This window comes from Gekko japonicus, unplaced genomic scaffold (genome assembly GCF_001447785.1).
Source record: "Gekko japonicus isolate JY-2015 unplaced genomic scaffold, Gekko_japonicus_V1.1 scaffold2148, whole genome shotgun sequence".
Lineage (NCBI taxonomy): Eukaryota > Metazoa > Chordata > Lepidosauria > Squamata > Gekkonidae > Gekko > Gekko japonicus.
The window spans coordinates 248647-274369 of record NW_015169239.1 but is presented as its reverse complement, the minus strand read 5'-3'; the positions used below and the strand labels follow the sequence as shown (position 1 = coordinate 274369).

At 47.9% G+C, this 25723-nt stretch overlaps 1 protein-coding gene across 1 annotated transcript in view; it reads right to left on the bottom strand.

Moving 5' to 3' along the window:
* Positions 1-8313: 8313 nt before the first annotated feature.
* The window catches only part of MAN1A2 (mannosidase, alpha, class 1A, member 2), a 71424-nt gene continuing 54014 nt past the window's right edge, over positions 8314-25723 (bottom strand). The window contains exons 5-13 of the mRNA XM_015416458.1: positions 25106-25186; positions 23729-23823; positions 23173-23296; positions 22502-22595; positions 20936-21051; positions 16697-16916; positions 14736-14908; positions 10841-10956; positions 8314-8587 (exon numbers count right to left, since the gene is read on the bottom strand). Of these exons, the coding sequence (XP_015271944.1) occupies positions 8455-8587; positions 10841-10956; positions 14736-14908; positions 16697-16916; positions 20936-21051; positions 22502-22595; positions 23173-23296; positions 23729-23823; positions 25106-25186 (1152 nt within the window). The 3' untranslated portion in view covers positions 8314-8454. The remainder of the gene's footprint in view (positions 8588-10840; positions 10957-14735; positions 14909-16696; positions 16917-20935; positions 21052-22501; positions 22596-23172; positions 23297-23728; positions 23824-25105; positions 25187-25723) is intronic.

The window sequence follows — 25723 nt, the reverse complement described above, 5'->3', positions numbered from 1 at the left end:
GGTTACTCTAGCCTAGGCCAGAATAACCCCTCAATAACCCCTCTGGGGTTATTCTAGGCTAGGCCAGAGTAACCCCGGGGTTACTCTGGCCGGGGGGTTAATCCGGCCTGTTACACCAGTTCTCCCAGATTAGAGTCTGTGCACTTAACCACTACACCAAACTGATGAATGTTTCTATATGCTGTTACCTTTGTCTATACCATTTGGGTATATAACCTTCTGTCCTTCCTTATTAGATTCAGGAAGCAGTTTGATTTTGCAGGCAATTTATTGCTTAGAATTGTTTTCCTGTTTATTGCAATAAACATTTTAGCTTGTCTTCCTCACTTGGACTTCACGCGTGGTGTTCTTTTGGGCCTGGGACACGTGAGCCACCGTTTGTGGAACAATAATGACAGGCTGCTTGATTAGCCCACTGAGGAGACAGGGCAACCTTTAAAATCCACAAGAATCAGAATCCATTTAAGGCTTTACCTCCAGAGTCCTGCTGTGTTTCCAGAAAGGAAATATACTATTTCAGTAATGTAAATCCACATAACAAGGATTGTGTTGGAAAACTGGGTTTACAATAGTTTTCGGCTACATCTTCACATAGTCCCACAAGCAAAGCTTACAATCCTACACGTTTTTACGGAAGTCAATCCTACTGAAGCTAAAGTGGATAAAAACTATTTGGTGAATCAGCCAATTAATTAGTGGCAGATAGAATGGCTGGTCAGATTATTTCATTAGCGTTTTTTAAAATTCCGTCCCTCCTCTCTTTGACCCACACAGCGACCCTGATAGGACAGGCTGAGAGAAAACGACTGGTCCAGAGTCATTCGGTGCGTTTCAAGGTGAGCAGGGGTCTGGACCAGGGCTTCCCCAATCCCAGTGCAATCCGCTAAACCAGGGGCCCCTGACCTTGTCCAGCCTGCAGGCACCTACGGAAGGCTGACATGGTGTGGTGGGCGTTACCACAAAATGGCTGCCACGATAGGAGGAGCCAGCCACACAATGGCCGCTGCCGCTTCCCTTCCAGGCACACAGTACGGATCCTTGCACTGTGGTGCCGGCTGCTGCCAAAGCAACGTTCTTTAAAATCTGCACAGCCAATCAAACCGCTAGTGCCAAAACCAGAAGCCTTGTCTCCAGGCAGAGACAGACCCGGCGGTCCTCAACCAGGGCCAGGGCCGGGTCTCTCTGCCGGAGAATATTCGTGCCCTGCGGAATTTGCCACCTTTCCACAGGGGTTTGTAAGGCAGAGATGTTCCACCAGGCATTTGGTTGAGGACAGCGATGGGACACTAAGTAGTCCGGCACTCTTGGGTCTCCCCCTCCCCCTCCCCAGTTCTCAGGAGACTACGGGAGGCTGCAATTTGTGTCGAAATTTCTCGCCACCTTGGATTAGCCCGTTCTATCTATTGTCTGTGCTGTATTTTATTACCGGTTTTAATTTATTCTAGATTATTGTTCCATTCTAATGTAAACTGCCCTGAGCAGGGAAGGGCAGCCCTAAAGTCCAAATAATGAATACATAAAAATAAAAAAATACAGAAAATACATACATAAGGAGATTGGATTTATACCCCGCCCTTCACTACCCAAAGGAGTCTCAGAGTGGCTTACAATCTCCTTTCCCTTCCCCTCCCCACAACAGGCACCCTGTGAGGTAGGTGGGCCTGAGGGAGCTCTGACAGAAAGTGCTCTTTTTCAAGGACAGCTCTGACAGAACTATGGCTTGCCCAAGGTCATCCAGCAGGTGCAAGTGGAGGAGTGGGGAGTCCGCACATTTAACCACTACACTAAACTGGCTCTCATAAAAATAATAAATACATACAAATAAGCCCATTCTGGCCCTGGCCACTTTGTAAAAACACCTGGTGGGCCCCAGGAAAGGTGTTGGCATTATGATGCCCATGGACACAATGACAGAGATCCCTGCTCTAAATGTTATGCCCTGCTGGGCTGCAAAAAAGCGGGGGGGGGGGGATCGGATCCAAGGGAACTTTTGGAACCTTTCTGCAAGTATAATTTAAGTTCTATGCATCACTAGGCTAGTGAGCTTTATGAGGAGCTAACAGAAAGTTACTCATCCAATAATGCAACCCTATGCTTACTGATTTCAGTGGGTTTAGACGGAGTGAGCTCCCGTCTCTAGTTCCAGCTCCTGCCAACCTAGCAGTTCGAAAGCAAGAAACTGCAAGTAGATAAATAGGTACCGCTTCGGTGGGAAGGGAACAGTGTTCCGTGTGCCTTGGTGTTTAGTCATGCCGGCCACATGACCACGGAAACGTCTTCGGACAGCGCTGGCTCTTCGGCTTTGAAACGGAGATGAGCACCGCAACCCTGGAGTCAGATTCGACTGGCTTTCGAGCAAGGGAACCTTTACCTTTTTAAGTCCACACAGGATCACACTGTAGATGAATGAAGTCCATCCCCACCGCTCCCCAGCGGATCTCTGTCCATTCTCATGCAAAAAGAAAAAACGGTGGCCAGACTGAGATACAGTGAATCATTTTCTTTTAAAGACATTCTTTATTTTTATATACAATATTCTTTTTAAACCTTTAAAAATTACATATGCAGGATCTGCCAGCTCAGAGAGAGCCGGACGCTTCCCAGTCCACAAGGCTGACGTCTTGCCCTTTTTTAATGTTTCAGAAGAAAAATAATTATAAATTTTAGGAAAGTGGACTAGAGGCCAGACGACAGGTCAACATCCCCCTATGAAGAACGACATTTAAAAGACAGATCGACTCAACCAGCCGAGTGACACACACACACACACCCCGGCCAGTGGTTATCAGCAACCGCACTGCTTACCGTCTTGGCACCTGAGCCATAATATTGAGCCAGATCTCCTCCTCAATGAATTGTTTGTGGTAACCCAGCACACACAGGTTAAAAACATCATCTGCCGGCAAGATGCAGGAGGAACTAGCTTCTGACCACTACCCAGGTACCTCCCCACTAAAACAACCATCCGTGTGGGTTTTTTAATAGCGTGGAAAGCCCCGACCCAGCAATAGGGTTAGTGCCTGAGCCCACGGAGAGCCCCGCCAAATGCCTCTGCAGCGTACAATGGGGTTCAAACCAGCTGTCAGTGATTGCCATTTTAAGGGCAGGTTTCGCTAGCCCTGGAAAAGGCAGAAGAGCAGTTTGGCCTCTGTAAAGTTAGAACAGCAGTCCAAAAAGTGTGTATATAAACGCCTAGCCCAAAGCAGGAGTGGTCAGCGAAACGCGGTCTGTGCTCACTGGAAACCCAGGTTTCTCTTGGAGGAGTGATGTCCAAGATATTTATGGCTTTTAAACGTGTGAGAAAGTTGCTGAAGGGTGTGTGTGCGTGTATTATTTCAACTAGTTATATATTTTCACTGTCTAAGGAGAAGGGCATCCCTTTTAAGACCATAAACATCTACATTTCCAGCTCTTCTCAAGGGACGGTCCAGAATGAAATTCCAAAGAAAGGTCCTGGGGGGTATCTGTTGATATTTTTGTTTAAAGCGACATAATTTAACAGGATGAGCAGATTAGAGAACCTGCTTTTGGTTGACTATTAAACTGGAGCTCTGGTAGTCCATGTGTTAAAAAGCATATATATATTTTTAAAAAGAAAACATTCTGCAGCTCAGTCTAAGTCATGCTTTGTTTTTGGGCTAACCAAGAAAGAAGGCCGAGGTGCACCTCCCTTTCACAGGGACTTTAAAGCCTGATTCACATTTCATTACACCATCAAGTGATGACTTGCAGGTAAAAGCGGCCCACCACAAGAAAGAAGGCCGAGGTGCACCTCCCTTCCGCAGGGACTTTAAAGCCTGATTCACATTTTATTACACCATCAAGTGCTGACTTGCAGGTAAAAGCGGCCCACCACAGGAAGAACTGACATCTCACTTCCAACAAACACACGGCTTTTCAACAGAGCCAGCTCAACCAATCAGCTGCCAGTCCACAAGCGCACAGCAGTTAAGTGCAGGAACTGGATACCCACGTGTAGGTAAACTGGCTTCCACAAATGATGCTTTCTGTGGATATCCCACATTAAGGTCATGCTAAGGAAACAATAAGTTTTTCATGGTTTTATCTGGAGGGGAAGTAGCCTTGCTGTAAAATTATGGGCCAAGACAGGACTGGGTTTTGGTCAGAATGCAAGAGTTGGAAATAACCAAATACAAAGATCCACTTTGAAATATTTACCCCTGGTAAAAACTACAAATGGCAGCAGCAGAATTTAAAGGCAAAAAAACCCCCTTAACTGTTTCTTTCTAGCCTTGTTGAATCTTTAAACTTACACCCTGGTTTTTCTTCTTTAACCAAAAACTCAACTCAGCAATTTATCCCTTCATACAGCTAGATTCTGGATGAGTTCCTAAATTATTTAAACAAATTGTTATAATTGATCATATGTGCATCATTGCGCTAGGCTCCTGTGAATCAGTAGTGGCCAGTGCCAGTATTTTCATAGCTTTATGCTATCAAGTGATAACTGCAGTCAACAAACAAGTAATAGTATGTGCATTCATCCCTCGGCTTATTCACATTTTAGAAATGCATCAACTGAAGCCAGAAGAGCCATCCTTTGTGGCCATAATTTTGTTCTGGAACAACTGCTCAGTAGTACTGTGGTCGCTGCTCACTTCAGCCAAATTAAGGAAGGAGCTCAACTTCAGAGAGTTATTCTCTGTAGGCAGTACATATAGTAACTTGCAAGGAAGGAATAGGGATGACATTCCAGCTAGGGAAAATTACTGTAGTCAAACTCAATTAAGTAGATGTTTATCTGCAGTTTATTACATAAGGGCCGAGCCACCAACCCCTGGAGCCTTAGAGAGGAAATGAAGGCAAACAGCAGTTTCTTGATGCAATAATGTTAGCACTACAGCACAAGTCGTCTGGGTTTCCTCTTTCCGACTCTGTGTAATGCTGTCTCAACTCCTCTCTCATCTCTGTCCTTCCTTGCTTCTCTCTGTAGAAGCAAAGCAGGTACCCTGTGGGGTTATTTGGGGGGGGGTGTTTCAGAGGAATGCAAGAGAACTTGGAGATGCACCCCATGCTTTCCCGCAGCCCCCTTGATACAAACAGATAATCTCAGAGGAGCGAGGCAACCAAAGGCAAGGTTCATATGACTAGCAATTATAACAAGAGTGGAAAACCTAATTTGAAACCACTCCTTTGGAATGGAACAGATGCAGTTGCCATAAGTCATTAATTGCTAATCAGGTAATTAGCCTGAACGATGCTAGGAAAGCACTGCAGTCTGCGTTTAGTTCTCTCAGCAAATAAAAACACTCAAGTCGCCGCCTACTTGAGTGTGGTACTAAGTTGTAATTCTGAACTTCAAGTTTTATTTTTTGGGGGTTATGTAAACAACGGCCACGGATTCTCCTGTACCGTAGGGGAAAGCTCTCCACGGAAATTTCTCATTCCCCCCTTTCCCATATCAAGCTAAGTCTCCTTCCACCCACTCTGACTACAGCCGTCTTTGGGTAGGGATGTTGCTGTAAGGGGCATCGCTGTGTGTGGCTTCTCTCCACCTCTCTCACAAGGTGGACCAACACTCCCCCCGAGGCCTGATGGGATACCACCCCCCCTTTCCTATCGCTGTCTGCTGCTGGAGGAGGAGGAGGATGGACACTCTTCGTGAGCACATCCCGTTTCACCGTTCTGTGGGTGAGCTTTGCCTTCGCATTCAGCTCTGCCAGGCCCCTCCCGTTTAACCTGACGGAACATTAGAACTAGTTCCACAATTGGCTCAATTGCAGCTTGCCCAGTTTTCAACCCTTCCCCTCACTCTTTACCTATATACACACAGAGCGCTGCACAAAAAAGAAAAAGAAAAAGGGAATCTTGTGGCACAGTCCCATCCGTCGCCTTGGAATTCTTTTTTTGTGCCGATCAACACACCCATGTGCATCGCGCTATTGCATCAAGACTTCTTTTTACACGTTTTAATTAATGCACCCAGCACCTGTGTGCCTTTGATCACCAATACTGGCTGGGGCGGGGGGAGAGAAGCAGCAAGCATAAATTGTGGTGAATTGCACCTGTACTGTGGTTCGAACAGAATATGAAAATAAATAAAGGAGGACTGATGGGTCATCAGTGCTTTGGGGCTGGTTCTGCAAAGGAGACTGGGTCATTTGGAAGCCCCAGATGTCAGACGGGGAGAGTTCTGTAAGCATCCCTAATCGTGACAGCGCCGTTAAGACAGAGCTCTACTGAAATACAGAAAAGGACAATTTAAGAAGAGAACTTAGCAGTAAGGTGGCACTTTTACATACAAGGATCCTGAATGTGGCACGCGCTGCTTCCATACCCAGAAGAGGCAGCCGGAAGCCCCGTTCCAATTTAGTCTGGGCCCCATTTTTTCACTGCCTTCCACACATTACTCTTTGGCAAAGCAGACACTTTGGACCTACGTCACACACCACACAGAGTTTTGCCACTGATTTCAATGATAACACGTAAAGAACAGCCATCCAATCCGATACCGCTTCACAGACAGACCTATTCTAGACACAGCAGCTCAGATTTTGAATTTAAAATATCCCCCATTCTACAGCTGGGATGATACCACCTAAAATTGCACATATCCGTCCCCTGCGTACCTCGCTTAAAGATCTGGGTAGAGTCTGGAATTCTGTGTTTGTTGGGGGGATTGGGAAAATATGACATTTTCTGGAAAACAGACTGCAGTTAAAAAAAAGTAGACTGGATGACCCAGGGAGAAAATGAGTGACTAGACAGAGAAGCTGATCCCTTCCAGACACCTATGGCAAATGTCTTAACAACTGGCCAGCTGTTTCCAGGCTTCTCTGTGCTGCAGGCTGCTTTCCACAGGCCCAGCCTGCAGAGAGCGCACCGATGCAAACGGGGGCTACTTCAGCCCATTACCCAGAATTCCATCCTTCTCACTACAACTGGATCGTATGTTAACGGTTACCGACGACATGATTTGCTCGGCAGCAGATCTTGTGTGTCTTTGAAGCAAAGTAATGACCCAAAGGATGTAAAAAAAACCTTAGCCAACGTCATATTATTTCCCCCTAAGTCTTACGGATGCCAGCACTCCCTTAAAAGGAATGAGTACTGACAGAAAAATAAATAAATGCTTCTTGGTATTTACCAGAAATCCAAATCCCAGCATACGTGTACATATTCACAAAAGACCTTTAAAGATCCAGCTAAGGAAAAAACAGATGGCTCTCATTTATCAAAGGGGTGGGAAAGGGAGCTCACATGTCAATTTTTAAGGAGTTAACAGAGCAGTTATAAACCAAATTGTTACCAATAAACTGGGATTAATGAGAACACATTATGAATTAAAATTCTCTCTCAAATTCCTGTTTATCAGATCTCTACCAGAAGAGGCCAATGGAGGTCTCATGTTGACCTTCATTTGCTGGTCAAATGGTAGGACTTCGGGGTGCGTGTTTGAGAAAGCTGACAAACTTTTCCTTCTACACAAGATCCGAAAGCAAGCGCTGTTACATCCAGGTAACAGTTGTCCGATTCTCGGGGTTCACAACGGACACCCAATTTTATAACGCTGTACAAAATTAAAAAACAGTGAGAGCTGAATGAAACTCCAGGGTTCATAGACATATGTGCGTTATTGCAGTCTTGTTGGAAGGGAATCTCAACTAAGTGGCAGGACTGTTTTGTGTGTGTGTGTGTGTGTGTGTTTGTGTGTGTGTGTGAAGAGGGGGGAGTTTTGTCCAATGCGGTGCAGGAAGCCACTCTGTTGTGAAAGGAGCTCTCCAAATCCTAGAACAAGAGAGGATGCTGCCGATCCTTTCCGTATTCTATCGACCGGTGAACGTCAGTACGAGGGCAAAAGTCTGATTGGTACCATCGCTGTCCTTAAAAAGAGGCCAGGGGTCTGAGAGGCACTGGGAATGGCTGACTGAAACGTCAAAAGTGGAGTCGAGGGATCTTCACAGCTGGGTGCAAGTCGTGCGCTTCTGCCGCCTGCCACAGTTTTTTGCTCATGCCATCGCCGAAAGAAAAAGCAAAATGACAACCAAAAAAAAACCAACAAAAAAAACCCAGGAACCCCCACCCCATCCTCAAAGCAGGAGACCGCTCCCTGCAAAGATCCCTTCCCGCAGCGGTTGCAGCTCCTGCCTGCCTGTGGGTCGGAAACGCATTCCCGGGCTTCCGAATCCTTAAACGCCATGCTCCACCTTCTTGGTCGCAGACACTCAAGGTCTCTTCTTTCCGGCACGTACTGCAGTAGATTGTTTTGGTCATGTATAAAATATAATTATTTTCCCCCCCCGCCCCCCCCCCCCCCCCCCAGTTCATTTATCTACATGCTGAAGAGTGCAGTTTGGGTCCTCTCTTCGTTCGGAGGACTCGGTCCGTTAAACAAAAGGCCAAGTCTTCTCTCGAGCCTCCAGGGTCCAAAGTGGTCCATGTAAACAAAACACCGCTAAAACGAAGTCTTTCGTCCTTGTCCTGGAATAGATTCTATCGATACACATGATGTCCTGAAAGTGTCGTGTTGGCTAGATGTAGAACAGGTAAGGGGTGAGCCTCTGTGTTGAAAACCCAGTGATCCAAAGGCAGGAGATCATCATTGGAAAATAGCAGGTACAGATACCTGGGGACACGGGAGAGAGAAGAACAGGTTGGAGTGACTCCCGCCCCCCTCCAGGTGGCGGCTGGAGAACTCCCGCTATTACAACTGATCTCCAGGCGAAAGAGATCGGTTCGCCTGGAGAAAATGGCCGCTCTGGAAGGTGGACTCTATGGCATTATACCCTGCTGGGGTCCCTCCCCTCCCCAAACCCCACCCTCCTCAGGCTCCACCCCCCAAATCTCCAGGTATGTCCCGACCCTGGCAACCCTGACTACAGCCCAAGGGGAAATGGCTCCTCTAGAGTGGTGCCCACCATCCAGGGCCACAGCTCTGGCACGTGCTTGACGCAATACAAAATAAACCTGCTGCCCAATTAGTCAATTGGAAAAAAAATCGATTCAACGAGAGCGGCAATATTCCAAGGACTAAAGACAAAAGGGCTGGATTCCTTAGGGTGCCAGAGCAAGGTGTTGGCGTGCGTGGGGGCATTTCCTGCCTTCCCCCTTCCACCAGCAGCTCCCCTGGTGCCACAGAAAAAGCAATACTAAGAGTTGGGAGCCCCACAGAGATAAAACACCATGCAACAAAGGCAGCTGCACTAAGAAAGTGGGGGGGAATCACATGCGCACATACGTCCGCCCCACCAGCTATGCTCCTTTTGGCACGAGAGGAGGAGAGGGGACGGTTCACTCAGTTTCCTACGGCTCCTCATCCACAGCCCCCACCCACCCAAACTCTCAGCATCACGGTTCTGAGGTCCGCAGGCAGCTGACGGGGAAAAGAGGCAGGAAGATCTGCCTCCGGCGCAGCCTTCTGCTGGCCCTGCACAGAATCCAGCTCACGGCGTCACCACTTTAACCTGATCACTGGCTTGGACTGCAAAAACTGTCCGTTGTCGTCGTCCCCCCCTCCCCCGGGGCCTCATTGTGTAACCGTAAGTATATATGGACAGCCAATGCTTGGGGCTCTGCCATCAGTTGACGAGCCAGAATGAAATGCGGACTTGAGCTTCCGCATTCCCTTGTTAACTCAACAGCTCCTCTGTCACAGCGGTTCTTAACTTGCTGTTTGGTACCACCCCTGGCCCATGGTGGCCTTTGAGATGGTGTCCAAGACCTTGATTTAAACCCCCCCCAGATGGTCCTTTGACATGGTCACAGGAGACGCTGAAGATGCAGTCCCTTTCCCAGTTCAGATTTTTAAATTAAAACCAACATAGGAAAGTTACGGTAGGCATCTCCAAGAAACCCCGCTATTCCCCACTGGTGAGTGCTTGGGTTTTTTGGATTGCCACCACAGAACAGAAATGGCAGGGTTTTCATTTGAGAGCCTTTCAAGCGACTTCGCGGTGCCCGTCAGGTAAAGAAGCAGAACAGTGCCCCAGAGAGTTTAACTATTACACCTGTATAACAAAACTGCAGGCGTGCTACCGGACTATATTGAGGGGAGGGTCAGAGTTATTAAAAAGAAACATCTCCTTAGTTACAAAACTCAGAAATACCAAAAGAACTCCATTTTCCAAACAAGGGGCCCCTTTGCGGCAGGTTCAGCACACCAGAGAGCTGGTTTTCAACTGGTGATACGTCATTATCACGCATGAAATATTGGGGATATATTCATGACCCAAAGAGGTACTTCTGTAGCATTTTTTAAAGACAACAACAGTCGTGTGACAAATTCTGCAAAATTCCTGCATTTTAACTTGCCCTTTCCCCAGGCAACATTATGTTCCCCCCCGCCCAAATTCGGGTAGGCTATGATGGACGAGTGAAAGATCAAGGAAGACAGATACAATAATCCCTCAGCTTGTCTTCCTTGTAGCCGTACAACCATACAGATCTATTTATTATCTTTACTGTTTTTGCAACCGGAAACATAAACAGCAAACCCTCATCCAGCCATACAGATCACAGAAGTCCTATTTTTGCCTTCTCTCCCCTCCTCACAGCCGTATGCTGGCAGGTGTCATTTCCCTTGTCATGGATTAGAACCTGCACGCAAAGCTTTAGTATTGTTGGTTCTACTGCGATACGTGTATTCTGGCAGTGTACGGGACAGCCCTGCCCTCGGTGTATTTGTATTTACATCCTGCGCTTGTGGTCTTCTCTGCTGGGAATGATCAATATGAATACAATCTACCAGTATTAATAAAAGCTGTCCTCTCCATCAGCTTACTGACTGCGCAAAACAAACAAACCGTTCTTACGGAGACACGTCACCCTTCTACGGCCACCGTTTCCCTCAGACAGACGCCGAGAAGAAAAGTTCGCTTACTTTAGTGTTTCAGCAAGAAAGAAGCTCTGCTGCACGTCATCGTACGTGGGAGCCGAGGAATAGACGTCCTTGACCCCGGAAAATCCACCACTCACGCGGCAGTATTTGTCTATGGCCTGCGGGAGACAACACTGGTTAGCAGGCAGCTCCAGCCAGGGTCTCATGGACACGCTTTCAGTTTAATCACAGCCTGGAGCCTGACGTAACCACAGAGGCAGTGGGTGAAAAACAAGAGGCAGCTTCGGACATCTGCCACTGTGTGAAAAGGAAGCGGTTCGGCAATTGCTGCAGCTATGCAGAGAACAGCCGCACAGAAATTATTTCCGAGATACAAGCTTGTTCTAGCTACTCTTGTAATAAAGCCCCCAAATAACCAATTCATTTTTGTGAACTGAATGTGGAACTCAGTTCCCAAAACTCCTGAACTTCTTGGAAGAAGGCAGTTTACCATCAGTTGTAAATAATATGTTGTCGAAGGCTTTCACGACTGGAGTTCATTAGTTGTTGTAGATTGTCCGGGCTGTATGGCCGTGGTCTTGGCATTGTGGTACCTGATGTTTCACCAGCAGCTGTGACGGGCATCCTCAGAGGTATAACACAGAGGTATAACAACCTGAAAAATCAGCAGTGCCTGAACATAGCCTAACTCAAACAGGACACAGTATCTTATTCCAAGACACTGAAAGGCTGGACAACACGCCCAATTACCATGTCAGATTACACAGGGAAGCCATTGAAATTCATAAACATAAACACAATTTCAACAGGAAAGAAGAGAGTTTAAAAATAAATAGGGCACGGTTTCCAGTCCTGAAAAACACAAAATGCTCTACATTTTACAACAGCACTACAGATAAGATTAGAATTTCAACGGCTAATCCATATGCAAATGAACCTCCTCAGGAAAGCTCCTCCATTAGCATGCCACAGCCTGGGAAACAAGATGATGTCTCAGCCCTACCCCACCTTCCTGAGTAGATATAAATTACCTGCCTGCCATTTTGCTTCTCACATCTTTCTGTGTTATACCTCTGAGGATGCCAGTCACAGCTGCTAGCGAAACGTCAGGTACTGCAATGCCAAGACCACGGCCATACAGCCTGGAAAAATCTACAACTAAAGTTCTAAATAAATTGTATCTTATCTATTTAGATGCTGTATATACCACCTTTCTGTCTTCAAGGGGGCTTGCAAAGAAACGGGAACACTGTCTAAAGCCAAAGCAGGGGCAGGCTTCCATGTGGAGATCTCCCAAGGTGGAATAAACAGATCCCCTCGCCTGATGAGCAAATACACCAAAAGGCGGGTGCCACTGAAGGGTCCTAGGTGGTAGTTGTGGGGCAGGGAGAGAGCCCTCTCCAGAAATCACGGATCCTTGGACCAGTCTGGAAGCTGAGCAGATGACAACATTTTGTCTGGAAGGAGGGGGGTGCTCTGTTAGTCTGGGACGTAGGCTGACCGAGGGCGACTGTCCCAAGGCCATCCCGTGAGTTCCCCAAATGGGGGTCTGAACTGGGTCTCACCAATCCTAGCCCAACTGACATCTCAACTCAGCCTTGATAACATAATAGCAACTCTCCCGGCAGAAGTGGGCTTGTCTGGGCGACAGGTTCGATGTCGATAGGGGGAGTCCTGTAGTTTATTCAACAGCCACTACATGGGGGTCTACACACAACCCAAACGGCGATGCCTAGAAATGGACCATATAATCAGGAGAATCACATGGTGTAGTTTGGGGTTATTCCATTTCACCCTGCTCGGGGATACCGAGATACTTCCCTGCATTTAAAAAAAAAAAATTGTTTCGCCACGTGCCAGCTGAACCTACACTTCCAATCTAAGTAACGCAACCTGGGAGGGTCAGAGTTGCGTTCCAGCTCTTAAGACAGTGGTACTCACTCGGCGGCTCAGGAACCACCTGTGGCTCTTTGGCATACCACCTGTGGCTCTCGTGAGCACACACACCCCCACGTGGCACCTGCTGTGTTTCTCCAAAAAGTGGGTAAGGCCATTAGAAAGGGATCACTGAAATGGCTTGCATCTATTTCAGCCTAACAGGTTGAAACAGATGCAAGCCGCTTCAACAATCCCTCTCATCCCCCCTTTTGGGGGGAGGGGTATTTGTGTGTGTGCGCGCGTGCAAGCGTGTGCTTGCATACCTGGAAGTCATGGCAACTTCTGGTGACCCCTGCTGGTGGCTTGGATGTTTTTCAGAGAGATGCTTTGATAGCTTGCTTCTGTGTCCTGAGCCCTGGTATCGTGGTGGGAAGCGGGGAGGGGAGCGAGAGGGGTTGCTGAAACGGCTTGCATCCATTTAGCTGAACTTAGCTTGGACTTCACCTGTTTGCAAAATCCATTTAAATGGCTTTTGCAAGATGTCCCCCCCCCTTCCATTTTGCTGGCCTCGGGGAGCCACCGCCAGCAGGAGGGAAGGAAGATCCATGAACCGAACCGGTTCGCGAAGCAGGGGAGGTTCATCCTGATTTGTGGGACCTCGCGAACCGGGACGAACCTCCGTTTCCTCGGTTCATGCCCATCCCTAATGCTGGACACAGTGGTGATGGGGTGGGGTGGTGGTGGGTTTATTCCCCTTTTCTCCATGGCCAGGAAGCTCTCCTCCAGCCACCTTGACAATCTCACTCTCTTGCCTGAGCTGCTGTGTCTCCTGCTGGGAAAGAGAGTGAGAAGGCGGACAGCGGAATGGAAGGCACACACGGCCTTCGTGTGAGGCCCGCCCTCACAATGTGGCTGGGGCTGGCTGGCTCCCCGGGGGCCCCCGGTGGAAACCCGAGCCCTCTTCTTGCCCTCTCTCTCCCTGGCACGAAGCAACGTAGCCTTGGCATCTTGCCTCAGCTGCGGGCGCCTTGCCCGGGAGCGAGCAAGACGACAGCAAATGAAGTAAAGCTCAAGGATATGCCGGCAATTTAAAAGGTTGTCCATTCAATAGTAATGGGTGGTGCCTTATTTTATTGCAATGTGTGTGTTTGGTGAGGTGGCACACATGGAGCGCAGCAGTCCTGCCGTTCTGTCAGCTGATGGCATTAGTGAAGTTTGCTCTCCACAAGCCACAGACTGAGGGCCCCTGTGTTACAATATCTCCTAGCTGGCAGAGTCACAGAAAGAAGCTCGATACAGAACAGCCCCGTCTTGGGCTGGATGAACGTACTCTACACTGTCATACCAACACCTGTTTTCTGTTACTTTGGAGAATTTTAAAAACTTCAGTGTACGTTTCTAGTATAGCTTCAGGTGGGCAGCCATGTCTGTCTCTGGTCCAGCAGCCCCTTAAAGACCAACAAGATTTCCAGGGTTATTGAGAGTCAAAGTTTTCAGGGGCCACTGGACTCAAATCACACTCTTCTAATATAGGTGAAAGTTTTGTGACATCTGGCCCATTGACACGGGAAAGGAAGATAGGAACTGAGCCTTCCTTCCTCAGTTTGGTGTAGTGGTTAAGTGCGCGGACTCTAATCTGGGGGGAACCGGGTTCGATTCCCCACTCCTCCACTTACAGCTGCTGGATGACCTTGGGCAAGCCACAGTTCTGTCAGAGGTGTTCTTGAAAAGGGCAGTTCTGGAAAGAGCTCTCACAGCCCCACCTATTTCACAGGGTGTCTGTTGTGGGGAGGGGAAGGGAAAGGAGATTGTAAGCCGCTCTGAGACTCCAAGAGAAGGGCGGGGTATAAATCCAGTCTCTTCTTCTCTTCTTCTAGTTCTGCCACCTGTTTGATATTACAGTAAAGCCGTTTTCCCTGCATGTTCTTCTGGTTTCTTCCTGTATGAAACAGGCCACTTTCCAATCCAATGGCTCAGAGTCCCTCACGTACTTTGACTGTAAACCTTTGGACTGGTTCAATTGTAAATCTTTGGACCTTCCTGTAGAGAAAACACTTACCTGTGCTGCTTCCCAGCCCCACTGCCTGTATTTGGGGTCGTGCGTGAACCGCCACATGTACCAATAGGTTTCTATCACCTCCGGCCTTAAAATGTAGTATTTTTCGTTCTGTCGCACAGCGACTGCCTCCACGCCACCGTCAAATTTGAAAGCTTCTGGACCCAATTTTAATGCTGCGGGGGCGGGGAAGATAAAATGAGAAAAAAGAACCCCTTTTTTAACCTCTCAAACTTATCTGGAATTGCTGTATATCAAACACACTTGTGAAACAGAAACCGAGGTTTCTTTCCAATGAGGGCAAGTGCTTTCTGATGCATCTGCAGCTGTTCTGTCACATTTGGCCAGTCCTTCCCTAGCCTGAAGAACCAACACGAACAGCCTGAGCCCAATACTAAAACTGCGCGGAGATATTTAACATCTTAAAAATGGACCCCCCCCCCCCCGGGTTTCTTTCCAATGAGGGCAAGTGCTTTCTGATGCATCTGCAGCTGTTCTGTCACATTTGGCCAGTCCTTCCCTAGCCTGAAGAACCAACACGAACAGCCTGAGCCCAATACTAAAACTGCGCGGAGATATTTAACATCTTAAAAATGGGCCCCCCCCCCCGAGAATACAGAACACAGAGAAAGGGACTGAAGTGGATATAACTGCAACCGCAAATGCAACCCGCCCCCAAGATGAACACTCATTCATCACTATGTACTCAAATCACAAGTATGTGCTGCCATGGGTACCAAAACCAGACATAACAATATGAACACGCAGCACTTTACTAAGCAATCCTATGCAGACTTACTCCAGCCTGAGCTCGCTGGTTCCAATGGGCTTAGAGCGCAGTGACTGTGCAAAGGATTGCATTCCTAGGAGTATTAGAATTCCTTTGTACAAATTATCACAGTCCTCTGTACAACATTCCTGGATGGCATATCTGTTGTTAGTATTCCCACTCCCTCCCTCTCATGCCACAGAGGAGAGGGACAATGGAGATTTGCCTCAAGCTGCTGAGCAGATTCCTGGCCAAGGCAAGACTTGCGCAAGGCACTTCCTGGCCCACAACTTGCATTCCTGTCCCACCACACTGGCTCCCGTACAAAAGTGACGGCTGCTTATAAAACCGCTGTTGCGTGAAGCGGCCTGAATGTGGGAAACCAATCTTATTTATTTAGGGGGTTAAGATCCCACAACTCTCAATCAAAATGGCGATCGAGGCAGCCATCTTGGCCACAAAGGTATGGCAGAGATAACGGCACCATCCTGCCCTGTCCCTGGCCAGCGCCAAGATTCTTGGCACTTTTGCATGAATACGCCAGCGAGCGGAGACAAAAAGGTCCGACGGCGTTGGGACATAGAGGATTCCGCTCCACCTCACCTGAAAGTTGAAAAATTATCTACCAGATGTTTAACCTGCAGTTTTCTGTTTATCGTCTAGTTGGTGATGTTTTAAAGCAGACAGGAAGAATCCTGTGTTACATATGGGATTTGTTCTCTTTTTTTGCCATCAAGTTACAGCTGACTTAAGGTTTCCCAAGCAAGAGCAATTCAGAGGTGGTTTGCCACTGCCTCTGCGTAACGACCCTCGACTTCCTCGGGGGTCTCCCACCTAAATACTAACCAGGGCCGACCCTGCTTAGCTTCTGGGATCTGATGAGGGCTATCTTGGGCAGGGCATACAAGATATACCAGTGGGATTTAACAGCCTTGTCTCTGAGACCAACAGATCCCAGAAGCCACGAGCGCCTGAGCAGAGGACTCTGGTCAGATCAAGTCTTATTTTAGAAATCCACACACCACGTCCTCCCTTCACGTCCAAATAGCCAACTCTAAACACATCTCTTACAAAGTTGGTACCCACTCGGACCGCTTTCCTAGGCTCTCGGTCCCTGCCGGTTGGCCCCAGCAGAAAGGGGTCGGGGGCAAGGATTCCCAGGGTGGAAAAGTGAAGGCGCCGCCAGGATTCTTACTTGTCCTGTCATACGACTCGTGGCAGGTGTGTGCGATCTCCGCTCCCAGCTGCAGGTAGTGCCCGGCCTTGTCGTCTCGGGAGCCGTCTGCTCCGAGGGCAAACATCCCCCCGGCAAAGCACGTGAGGTGACCCATCTTCCTCTCCAGGTGCCCGTTCTTCCACTCCCCGATGAAAGTGAGGCCTCCGTTGGACTTCCTGATGAGATGCTTCTCTATGGCCTGTGGGGAACAAAGGACAAGGCTCCCGTCACTTGCAGGGGTCGGAATCTCCCATACCTGCAGGTGCGCCTCATACAGCTCGCGCCGATGTCGGAAAGAAAGTGTTTTCTCTCCTGCAAAACATCCCCCAAACCCTAACGCGCTTGTATACTGGAAGAGGTGGACAGCCATGAAACAAAGAGGAAAGAGCGGAGTCCTCCGAATGAGATGAGATGGGGCTGCTCTTCCCTTCTTCTCTCACTGCGGGGGGAGGGGGGAGGAGTGGCGTCGCTCCACTTGGGTCTTGAGGAAGATGGGAGTTCACCAAATAGAGAAGAGGAGACGTGGCTACAAAGAGGTACTGCCGGGGGCAGGGGGGGGGAGGAAAGGTAGTACCCAAAGGGGCGAGACTAGTCTGGACGCAGCTCTCTTCTCAAGAGACGCAGCGATCGTCTGTCAGGCCAGGGCATCCTGCCCCCCACTCCCAACCTGCCTAGCGTTGCTGTGACGGTGTTCCTTTTCGGCTTGTCTGAACCCTGTTCTCACAGACCTTCTCGCCAGGGGCCCTTCAGCCCAACACGCTCAGCTCCTTACGGTCAAGATGGGTTTGGCTACAAGAGATGATTTACAACACAAGAGAATCTACAGGCCTGTCCGCCAAGCCTCTGTGGCCTGAGGGCAGAGTTAACTGGGGTGAGCCTCCAAACAGACGGGGAGTTCTCAAAGACTGCATTCGCTGAAGATTCCTCCCTGCCTATCCTCACCCCCCCCATCAGATGTTCTGGTTTTTTTTACCAACCTGTGACACTATTTGTTTTGTTTACTGACATCTCGTTCGTCTCACTACAACAGCAAGGACTGTAGCAGAAGTTTTCTAATCTATGTTACTTAGAAAACTTCCACAAGAAGCTACTGGGATTCAAAGGGTCAAATTACACATGGGGGAGGCAACTGTATGTTTGTTCACATCTGCTTTTTTGTACATTATGGGTATTTTTTAAATATGCGCAAAGGGGATTTCCAAGCTCTCCTCCTCCTTGAAAATATTTGTACCCTGATTTTCTACAAGGACTGGATTTTAAGTGACCATTTCCCCCCAGGCCTAGCTGTGATCAATGCTCTCTCTAAGCTGTGGAGTCTTGTGAGCAAAAATTCTACTTTGTGTGCTGCTGACATTAAAGCTCCGAGAGAGCAATTTGGCTACTGCATAAGTTAGTTTGCTCTGGAGCCATCCCTTCCTGAGCTAAGACAGCAATGTGTGGGTTGGAGGCTAAAAAACTGTGAGCTAGCTCACACTAACTCAACTTACAGGGAACGCTGGCTGTGATACCACAAAAGTGAGCCAGCTGGGGAGAACGTTTGAAGCAACAGAGTGCAGGAAGGGCAGGGGGTTTCTTGCACCTCTCACACATGTGCCCCTTCTCGTGTAAAAGACAGACTCCCCCCACAAAAAAAAAAACCCTCCTGCCCACTATTTAGGTCAAGATGGGTAGCCATGTTAGTCTGTCTGTAGCAGTAGAATAAGAGTCCAGTAGCATCATAAAAGGAGCTGCGGTGGCTCAAGTGGTTAAGACGCTGAACTGCAGGCTGTGGAAGGTCAGTAGTTCAGCAGTTCGAGACCCGGGAGTGAGCGCATGACGGAGTGAGCGCCCGTATCTAGTTCCAGCTCCTGCCAACCGAGCAGTTCGAAAGCAAGAAATTGCAAGTAGATAAATAGGTACCACTTGAGTGGGAAGGGAACAGCGTTCTGTACGCCTTGGTGTTTAGTCATGCCGGCCACATGACCACGTAAACGTCTTCGGACAGCACTGGCTCTTCGGCTTTGAAACGGAGATGAGCACCGCAACCCTAGAGTCGGATTCGACTAGCTTTTGAGGAAGGGAACCTTTACCTTTACTTTAGCACCATAAAGACTAACAACATTTGTGGCAGGGTGAAAGCTTTCGAGAGCAGTGACTCACAAAGGCTCCTACCCTGCCACAAATTTTGTCAGTCTTTAAGGTGCTACTGGACTCCTACTCTTTTCCACTTTTTACGTGAAAGGAGTAGATGTGCAAATAAAGACCCCATCTTTTGCTCAGATCTGTTATACGAGGTATCCGTAAATAAAAAGGTGTGCATGGTAACTAAACTCACCAGCAACAGCATTGCAAACCACTTGCACTTCAAAAAAGAGTCTGCAATAGGCTCAGGAGCTGAAGTCAGACTGACTCCTTTCTGAACATTTCGGAACCCCCCAAAATCACAAAAAAGCAACGCAAAACAGTGGGTGGCATTCTTGGCTTTAAAAGTGTTGGGCCTTCCCATGATGCCCATTTGGAATTATGCTGGAACTGCTAAACTGTAGGGAACGCTGGCTGTGATACCACAAAAGTGAGCCAGCTGGGGAGAACGTTTGAAGCAACAGAGTGCAGGAAGGGCAGGGGGTTTCTTGCACCTCTCACACATGTGCCCCTTCTCGTGTAAAAGACAGACTCCCCCCACACACAAAAAAAACCTGCCCACTATTTAGGTCAAGATGGGTAGCCATGTTAATTTGTCTGTAGCAGCAGAATAAGAGTCCAGTAGCACCATAAAAGGAGCTGCGGTGGCTCAAGTGGTTAAGACGCTGAACTGCAGGCTGTGGAAGGTCAGTAGTTCAGCAGTTTGAGACCCGGGTGCCGCATGATGGAGGGAGCTCCCGTCTCTAGTTCCAGCTCCTGCCAACCTAGCAGTTCGAAAGCAAGAAATTGCAAGTAGCTAAATAGGTACCACTTCGGTGGGAAGGGAACAGCGTTCCGTGCGCCTCGGTGTTTAGTCATGCCGGCCACATGACCACGGAAACGTCTTCGGACAGCGCTGGCTCTTCGGCTTTGAAACGGAGATGAGCACCGCAACCCTAGAGTCGGACTTGACTGGCTTTCCAGCAAGGGAACCTTTACCTTTACCTTTACTTTAGCACCATAAAGACTAACAAAATTTGTGGCAGGGTGTAAGCTTTCGTGTGCAGTGACTCACAAAGGCTCCTACCCTGCCACAAATTTTGTCAGTCTTTAAGGTGCTACTGGACTCCTACTCTTTTCCACTTTTTACGTGAAAGGAGTAGATGTGCAAATAAAGACCCCATCTTCTGCTCAGATCTGTGTTATACGAGGTATCCGTAAATAAAAGGGTGTGCATGGTAACTGAATTCACCAGCAACAGTACTGCAAACCACTTGCACTTCAAAAAAGAGTCTGCAATAGGCTCAGGAGTCGAAGTCAGACTGACCCCTTTCTGAACATTTCGGAACCCCCAAATCACAGAAAAGCAACGCAAAACAGTGGGCGGCGTTCTTAGCTTTAAAAGGGTTGGGCCTTCCCATGATGCCCCTTTGGAATTATGCTGGAACTGCTAAACTGAACCTTGAAAAGAATCCATCACAGCTCAGTAACGGGGAAACTGTGAATTCTGCAGGTGCTGATCAGAAGGGGTGGGGATATTTGGGGAAGGGTTGGTCTTTTAGTGCCGGTCTCCTCAAACCGTGACTAGTGAAGGCAGTGAATTTGGGAGACGTGAGATACAACACCCCCACCCACTCCAGATCCATAGCCCATTAGGAGTCCAGCCTAACTTGCAATGACCTTGTAGGCTCACTGGAACTAGGAAAGGCCAGGCTGCCCCCCAAGCATTCTCAGAAGCCTCGTGTCCTGCTGGGGGAAGGGCTGGAGTCTCCCCTGTGCACCCCAGCTTAAAGCACCAAACTGGGACACAGAGGAAGCCACAAGTCCCAGGCACCCTGGCAGGACATTATGCGCCTGAGTATGGTGCTCAAAAGCATCCAGAATGAGGCCTGAAAGACTTCTCTCGTCTCAAGTAGAACGCCGCCATTGCTGGTCTCGTAGGCCACAAATTCCGCAGGCCTAGCTTAAGAGGTTTATTCAGGAGAACAGCTTCAAAACCCTATCAACACAGAGGCCCTGAAAAGTAGCTAACCCCCAGGCAAAGAGCTCGTAAGAAAACATCCATGGCAAAGCCAAAAGCATTTCGATGGTGGAATATCAAGGCACTGTTGTAATCACCTCAATAGCATCATCATACATTTTCCTTGCCTCCGTGTCCATCTTATCTGACATCAGCCAGGCCTTCAGCAAGTACTCATAGAAGCTGTCTCCCAAGCCGCCCATGGAGGTGTGATCTGGAACGAAGAACGGGAGCGCATCAACACTCACCTGCAAGCAAGGCCAGCCAGATTTCCCAAAGCAAAACATCCTGCTTGTCCAAAGCAATACATGCCGTGGAATATTGTGAGCCAATTTAGCAATATGTCCAATATGACTGATGTTCCCCCTGGGAGCTGTTTCCCTGGAACCTGCTTCCACAAACGCCGCTGTTTACATATTCAGTAGGTTGGACACATCTCATTTTACTTTCGCTGCTACCAAAGAACAATTCCTTCTCCTCTCTCAATATAATCAACAAATCTTTGGCTGTCTAAGGCAAAAATGACTACTCGCTGAAACAGCTCAAGAAGATTCAACACATGCATCCCACCCACCCCAAAATCTGTGACTGTAGCTTTGCAAACATTAATTGCTAAGATTAAATCTTTCACCATAAAAACAAAGAATAACCTCTTCCTTTATTTTTTACATACAACACATGCATTCAAGCACACAGCACACACACCCCGACCAGAGCTGCAACATCAAGAAAGAAAGGGACATTTCTATGCTATTTCTTCAAAATGGGAGATTTCCCATGAATTGTTATGGTGCTTCTGCACTCCTATTTATTTAGTTTATTTTGAAAACCTACATCCTGCAATCATCAGCGAATGGAACCATAGAATATAGATATCCTTAGAATACACACATACACACACTGCATTACAGAGTATCTTGTCTCCGTAGAGAATTAACTAAAACCAAAGGAGAACAACACAACACAGCCAGCATGGCGTAGCGGGTTAGGGATCGTCAGACTAAGATATGAGAGACCCAGGTTCGAATCCCTACTACACTATGGAAGCTTGCAGGGTGACTGTAGGCCAGTTAAACAATCGCAAGCTGGACCTACCTCACAGGGCAGGACTTGGGAGGGTAAAATGGATGAGGAGAGGATGCTGTGGTAAGCTGCAAGCAGGGTATAAATAATAAAAATCAACAGCAATGCTGAACTCCTTATAAGGTCTTTGAAACTGGCAGGCTAATTAAAGCAGTAATGGCGTATCCTGAAGTTCATCGCAACAAGATTGGGTCACACCTCCCTCCTTCCTTCCTGAGGGCAGAGACTCTTACACTTCTGTGCTGACATGACATTGTAAGGATAAGCATGTTCAGAATCCTCCAAAGTACATGAGTGGCACAGAAGACACTTTAGGTAGAATGTTGCTTCATAAAAGGTATTTCTCGTCTTTTAAGGGTCTCGTGCAGATGTGCGCTTTAGGATCTCAGGTTCTCAGGCTTCAGTAACAATCAGGATGCCCAGGGCTAACTACGCTTGTACCAAATTTCACCCGTGGAAATTTGACACAAGTCATCTGTTGAGGTACCCGGAGCCTAAACGACACTGATAACCCCACAATCAAACCCAAGGGGACTCACATACCGAACTTGACCTGCCATAAATGTGAAGAAAATACTCACGCTGTCCCCAGCGCCCGGTCCTTGGATTCAAGTAATTTGGATAAAGCCCATTAGGGCGGTCCATCTTTTGAAGCAATTTACGAATATGCATGACCTAAAGCAAAACAGAAGTCAGTTAACAGTCTCCTCTCAATGGAAAAGGGAAGTCAGGAAGGTCTACGGCAACTGTCTTGTGCCTGAGGGCACCTTTGGAATTCTGACACGGCATGGTGGGCTCAGCCACAAAGTAGATACCAATGGAAGCAAAGCCAGGCCCCACATGATTGCTGCAGCTTAACTTCAGTCACACAGCGAAATCCTTGTGCTGTGTCGGCTGCTGCTGCCAAAGCGATGTTTTCAAAGATCTGCACAGCTGACCAAATTTCCAATAGCCATTTAGAATCCTTGCCAGGCACCCCCCACTTTCTAAAAATGCTTGGCGGGCGTCAGAAAAGGTGTACGGAGACACCACGGTACCCACAAAGGACAGTTGCCGACCTGTTTCGGAAAAACTGAATAGTCCTTTTAATATGAAGCTTATGTCCCAGGTAACTCTCATCTCTACCAATTCTACTTAAAACAAAATTTCATGGAAACATGCCTTCACGGGAGCATGTTATGTCCTCGTGACATTCGGTCAGGCAGCGTTGAGGGAGCTCTTAAAGCGTGCCACATGACAAAAGGAGCCAAACCTTGTCGTAGTAAACTGGGTTGCCGGTCAGGTAACTCAGGTGTACGAATTCCATATGAAGGGTCCCAAACTCAGACAGGATGCTGCTGCCGGCGGAAGCCCAGCCCCAGTTGCGACCGACACCACTGCAAAGGAAGAGAAAGAATAATCAGAATAAGAGACTTCAGTTTAAACAGGTGGCCCCCCCCCCCCCCCCGGTGTCGTACAGCCAAAGGCGAAAGGGCAGGACAACCGCCTGGGTTAAAAGGCCAATGCCCAAGCGGGCAACTAAGCAGTAGGGATGATAAAGGCAGCGGATCAGCTTAAGTAACCTGGAGCAAAGTGCAGAAAATCTAAGAGGAAATATGAATATGCAACATCCTGAACTTGAGCGCTGCATAAAATGTTAGCACAACTCACAGCATAGCAGAGGAGGAAGACGCCGCATACAGACTTTGGAAATTCATCATGCCCCCCCCCCCAAGCCCTTGAGCTGCCCAAATGTCCTCGAAAAGGCCAAAATATTTTTGCACTGCTGATTCCCAGCTGGATGCTCTCCCCCCCCACAAGTCCCACACCTTTTCAAATTCACCATGGCCCAAGGAATCCCTGTGGGTGTATTGAAAGCGGGAAGAAGCTTTCCTGCTAGCTGCACCGCTTTTATCTTGAACACCTGCAACAGAGGAAGGATGAACGGTTATCCATTATATAATGCACTATTTCACACAGTCTATATGACAGAAAGGTCTGCACCGCAACCTAAGCCCGTGTAGGAGGATCGCAAGGGGTGAAGGAAAGGTGATATATAAATAGATTAGAAGCACCATAAGGCCTGATTCTCAAGATCACTGCAATAGAGTCAGGCTCTTGTTAAAACGAAAAGCTGTAAGGGATCACTTCTAAGAATAATTCCCCCCCCCCCAAATTAGAAGACTTTTAAGCCTCCTGGTGTAGATAACACTGCCCCCTTCTGGTGTACTTCAGAATCCTGAATCACCTTATACTCAAATGAAGCTCTGTAGAGAAAGATGTCTTAATCTCAACTGCAACAACCTGGATAATTACAATTAGCGAGAGCACAAGGGAAAGTGCCAGCCTTCTAGATAAAAAGGGGTGGACGTACACGCCAACATCTCCCCCCTCCCTGCTTCTCTAACTTATCTCTTCCCGAAAGACAGAGAAGACACAGGAAGAAAAAGAACAGCCACTGTTAAAGCTATAAACCCAAATCTGTGGCACTAGATCCCAAGGTTCAGTTTTTTTTCTAGGTGAGGGGCATGCTTTCTTTAGAGCAGGAATTCCTGTCCAATACTGGGCCCCCCCTCTAGCTCCCCCCCCCCAAATCAAATGAAACCATGCCTTCTGACTATCCAACAGGCCACACTAGGAATTGTGGGCGAAAGCCAGGTAGGATGGTGGCTTGCGGCGAAGAAAGGAAATTAGATGAGATCAAGTGGAAAAGCTGATAGGCTCCTACCCAAATCCATTAGTAGTCACATTCGGCCATGCAACGCCAGCAAAGCCGATAAGCTACATCCAAAAGGCTGTGCATATTTTGCACGGGGCACCCCCACCTCAGATGCTGCACAGAGAACAACTGTCTCTTGCAGCCTGGGTGAACTATATAAACTGAACAAGTCAATGCAGATTTTCTTCGTTTGCATGGGGAGGGAGGAGGACTTTCCAAGACAACAAAGCCCAGCTCCAAATGTTAAGGAACTCCCCTCTAACTTTATACTTTAAAGCCCCCCCCCCCCCCAAATGAATGCAGAGATGCTAAATTCTTTAGCCAGTGCCAAAGTCCTGTAACATTTCTGTGCTTGCACGGAATCACACAGTCTCAGTCATACCCTTTCGGTGATGATTACTTCTATTAACAATTGATGAAATAGCAGGGAAACAGCACAGTCTGTAACAATGTATACGCATTGCCATAAACAAATATATTAGCTTGCCTCTTGTCCTGAAAGGTAATAGGCTGCCAGCAGGCCCCCGATGAAGCGGATGTTGACTTCAAAGACAGATACCTCTGAATTCTTGGAACAGGGGAGGACAAAAAGATTATTCAGAGACCAGCTAGACGCTTGGACAGTATATTTATGTTTAATACATATATTTACGGTGGAACTTCATGTTTCCTTGATCCTTCAATAAGCCGTTTTGGCTTTGCAGAAAGTAGCCATTGGAGTGGCCATTTATGAGGGCCAAAGCAGTAAAAAAGCGGCTTTTAAACGTTCTTCCCCAAGGTCATTTTCCAGACAAAAAGAGTCATCGCCAAGTTCTTTTCAGCTCCACCGAAGAAAACTGAAGGGTATCCCTATTCCCACCACCACCACCACCATGGGTCCAGAAAGCAGCTTGGGGATTGTGATTTTAATGGTGAAACAGTCTTAAGGGGTAAGAGATAAAAAGCCTCACCTCTCCTGAACTGATACCCCCCCCACACACACACACACAAATAAAAAGTGCTGCAAGCCAGTGTTCCAAAAATGCAACAAACGTGCATCTCATCCCCTGGGCCTGCACAGAAGTATTCTTGTGCCTCTAACGGTAGCAAAAGGAAACTTCTCTGC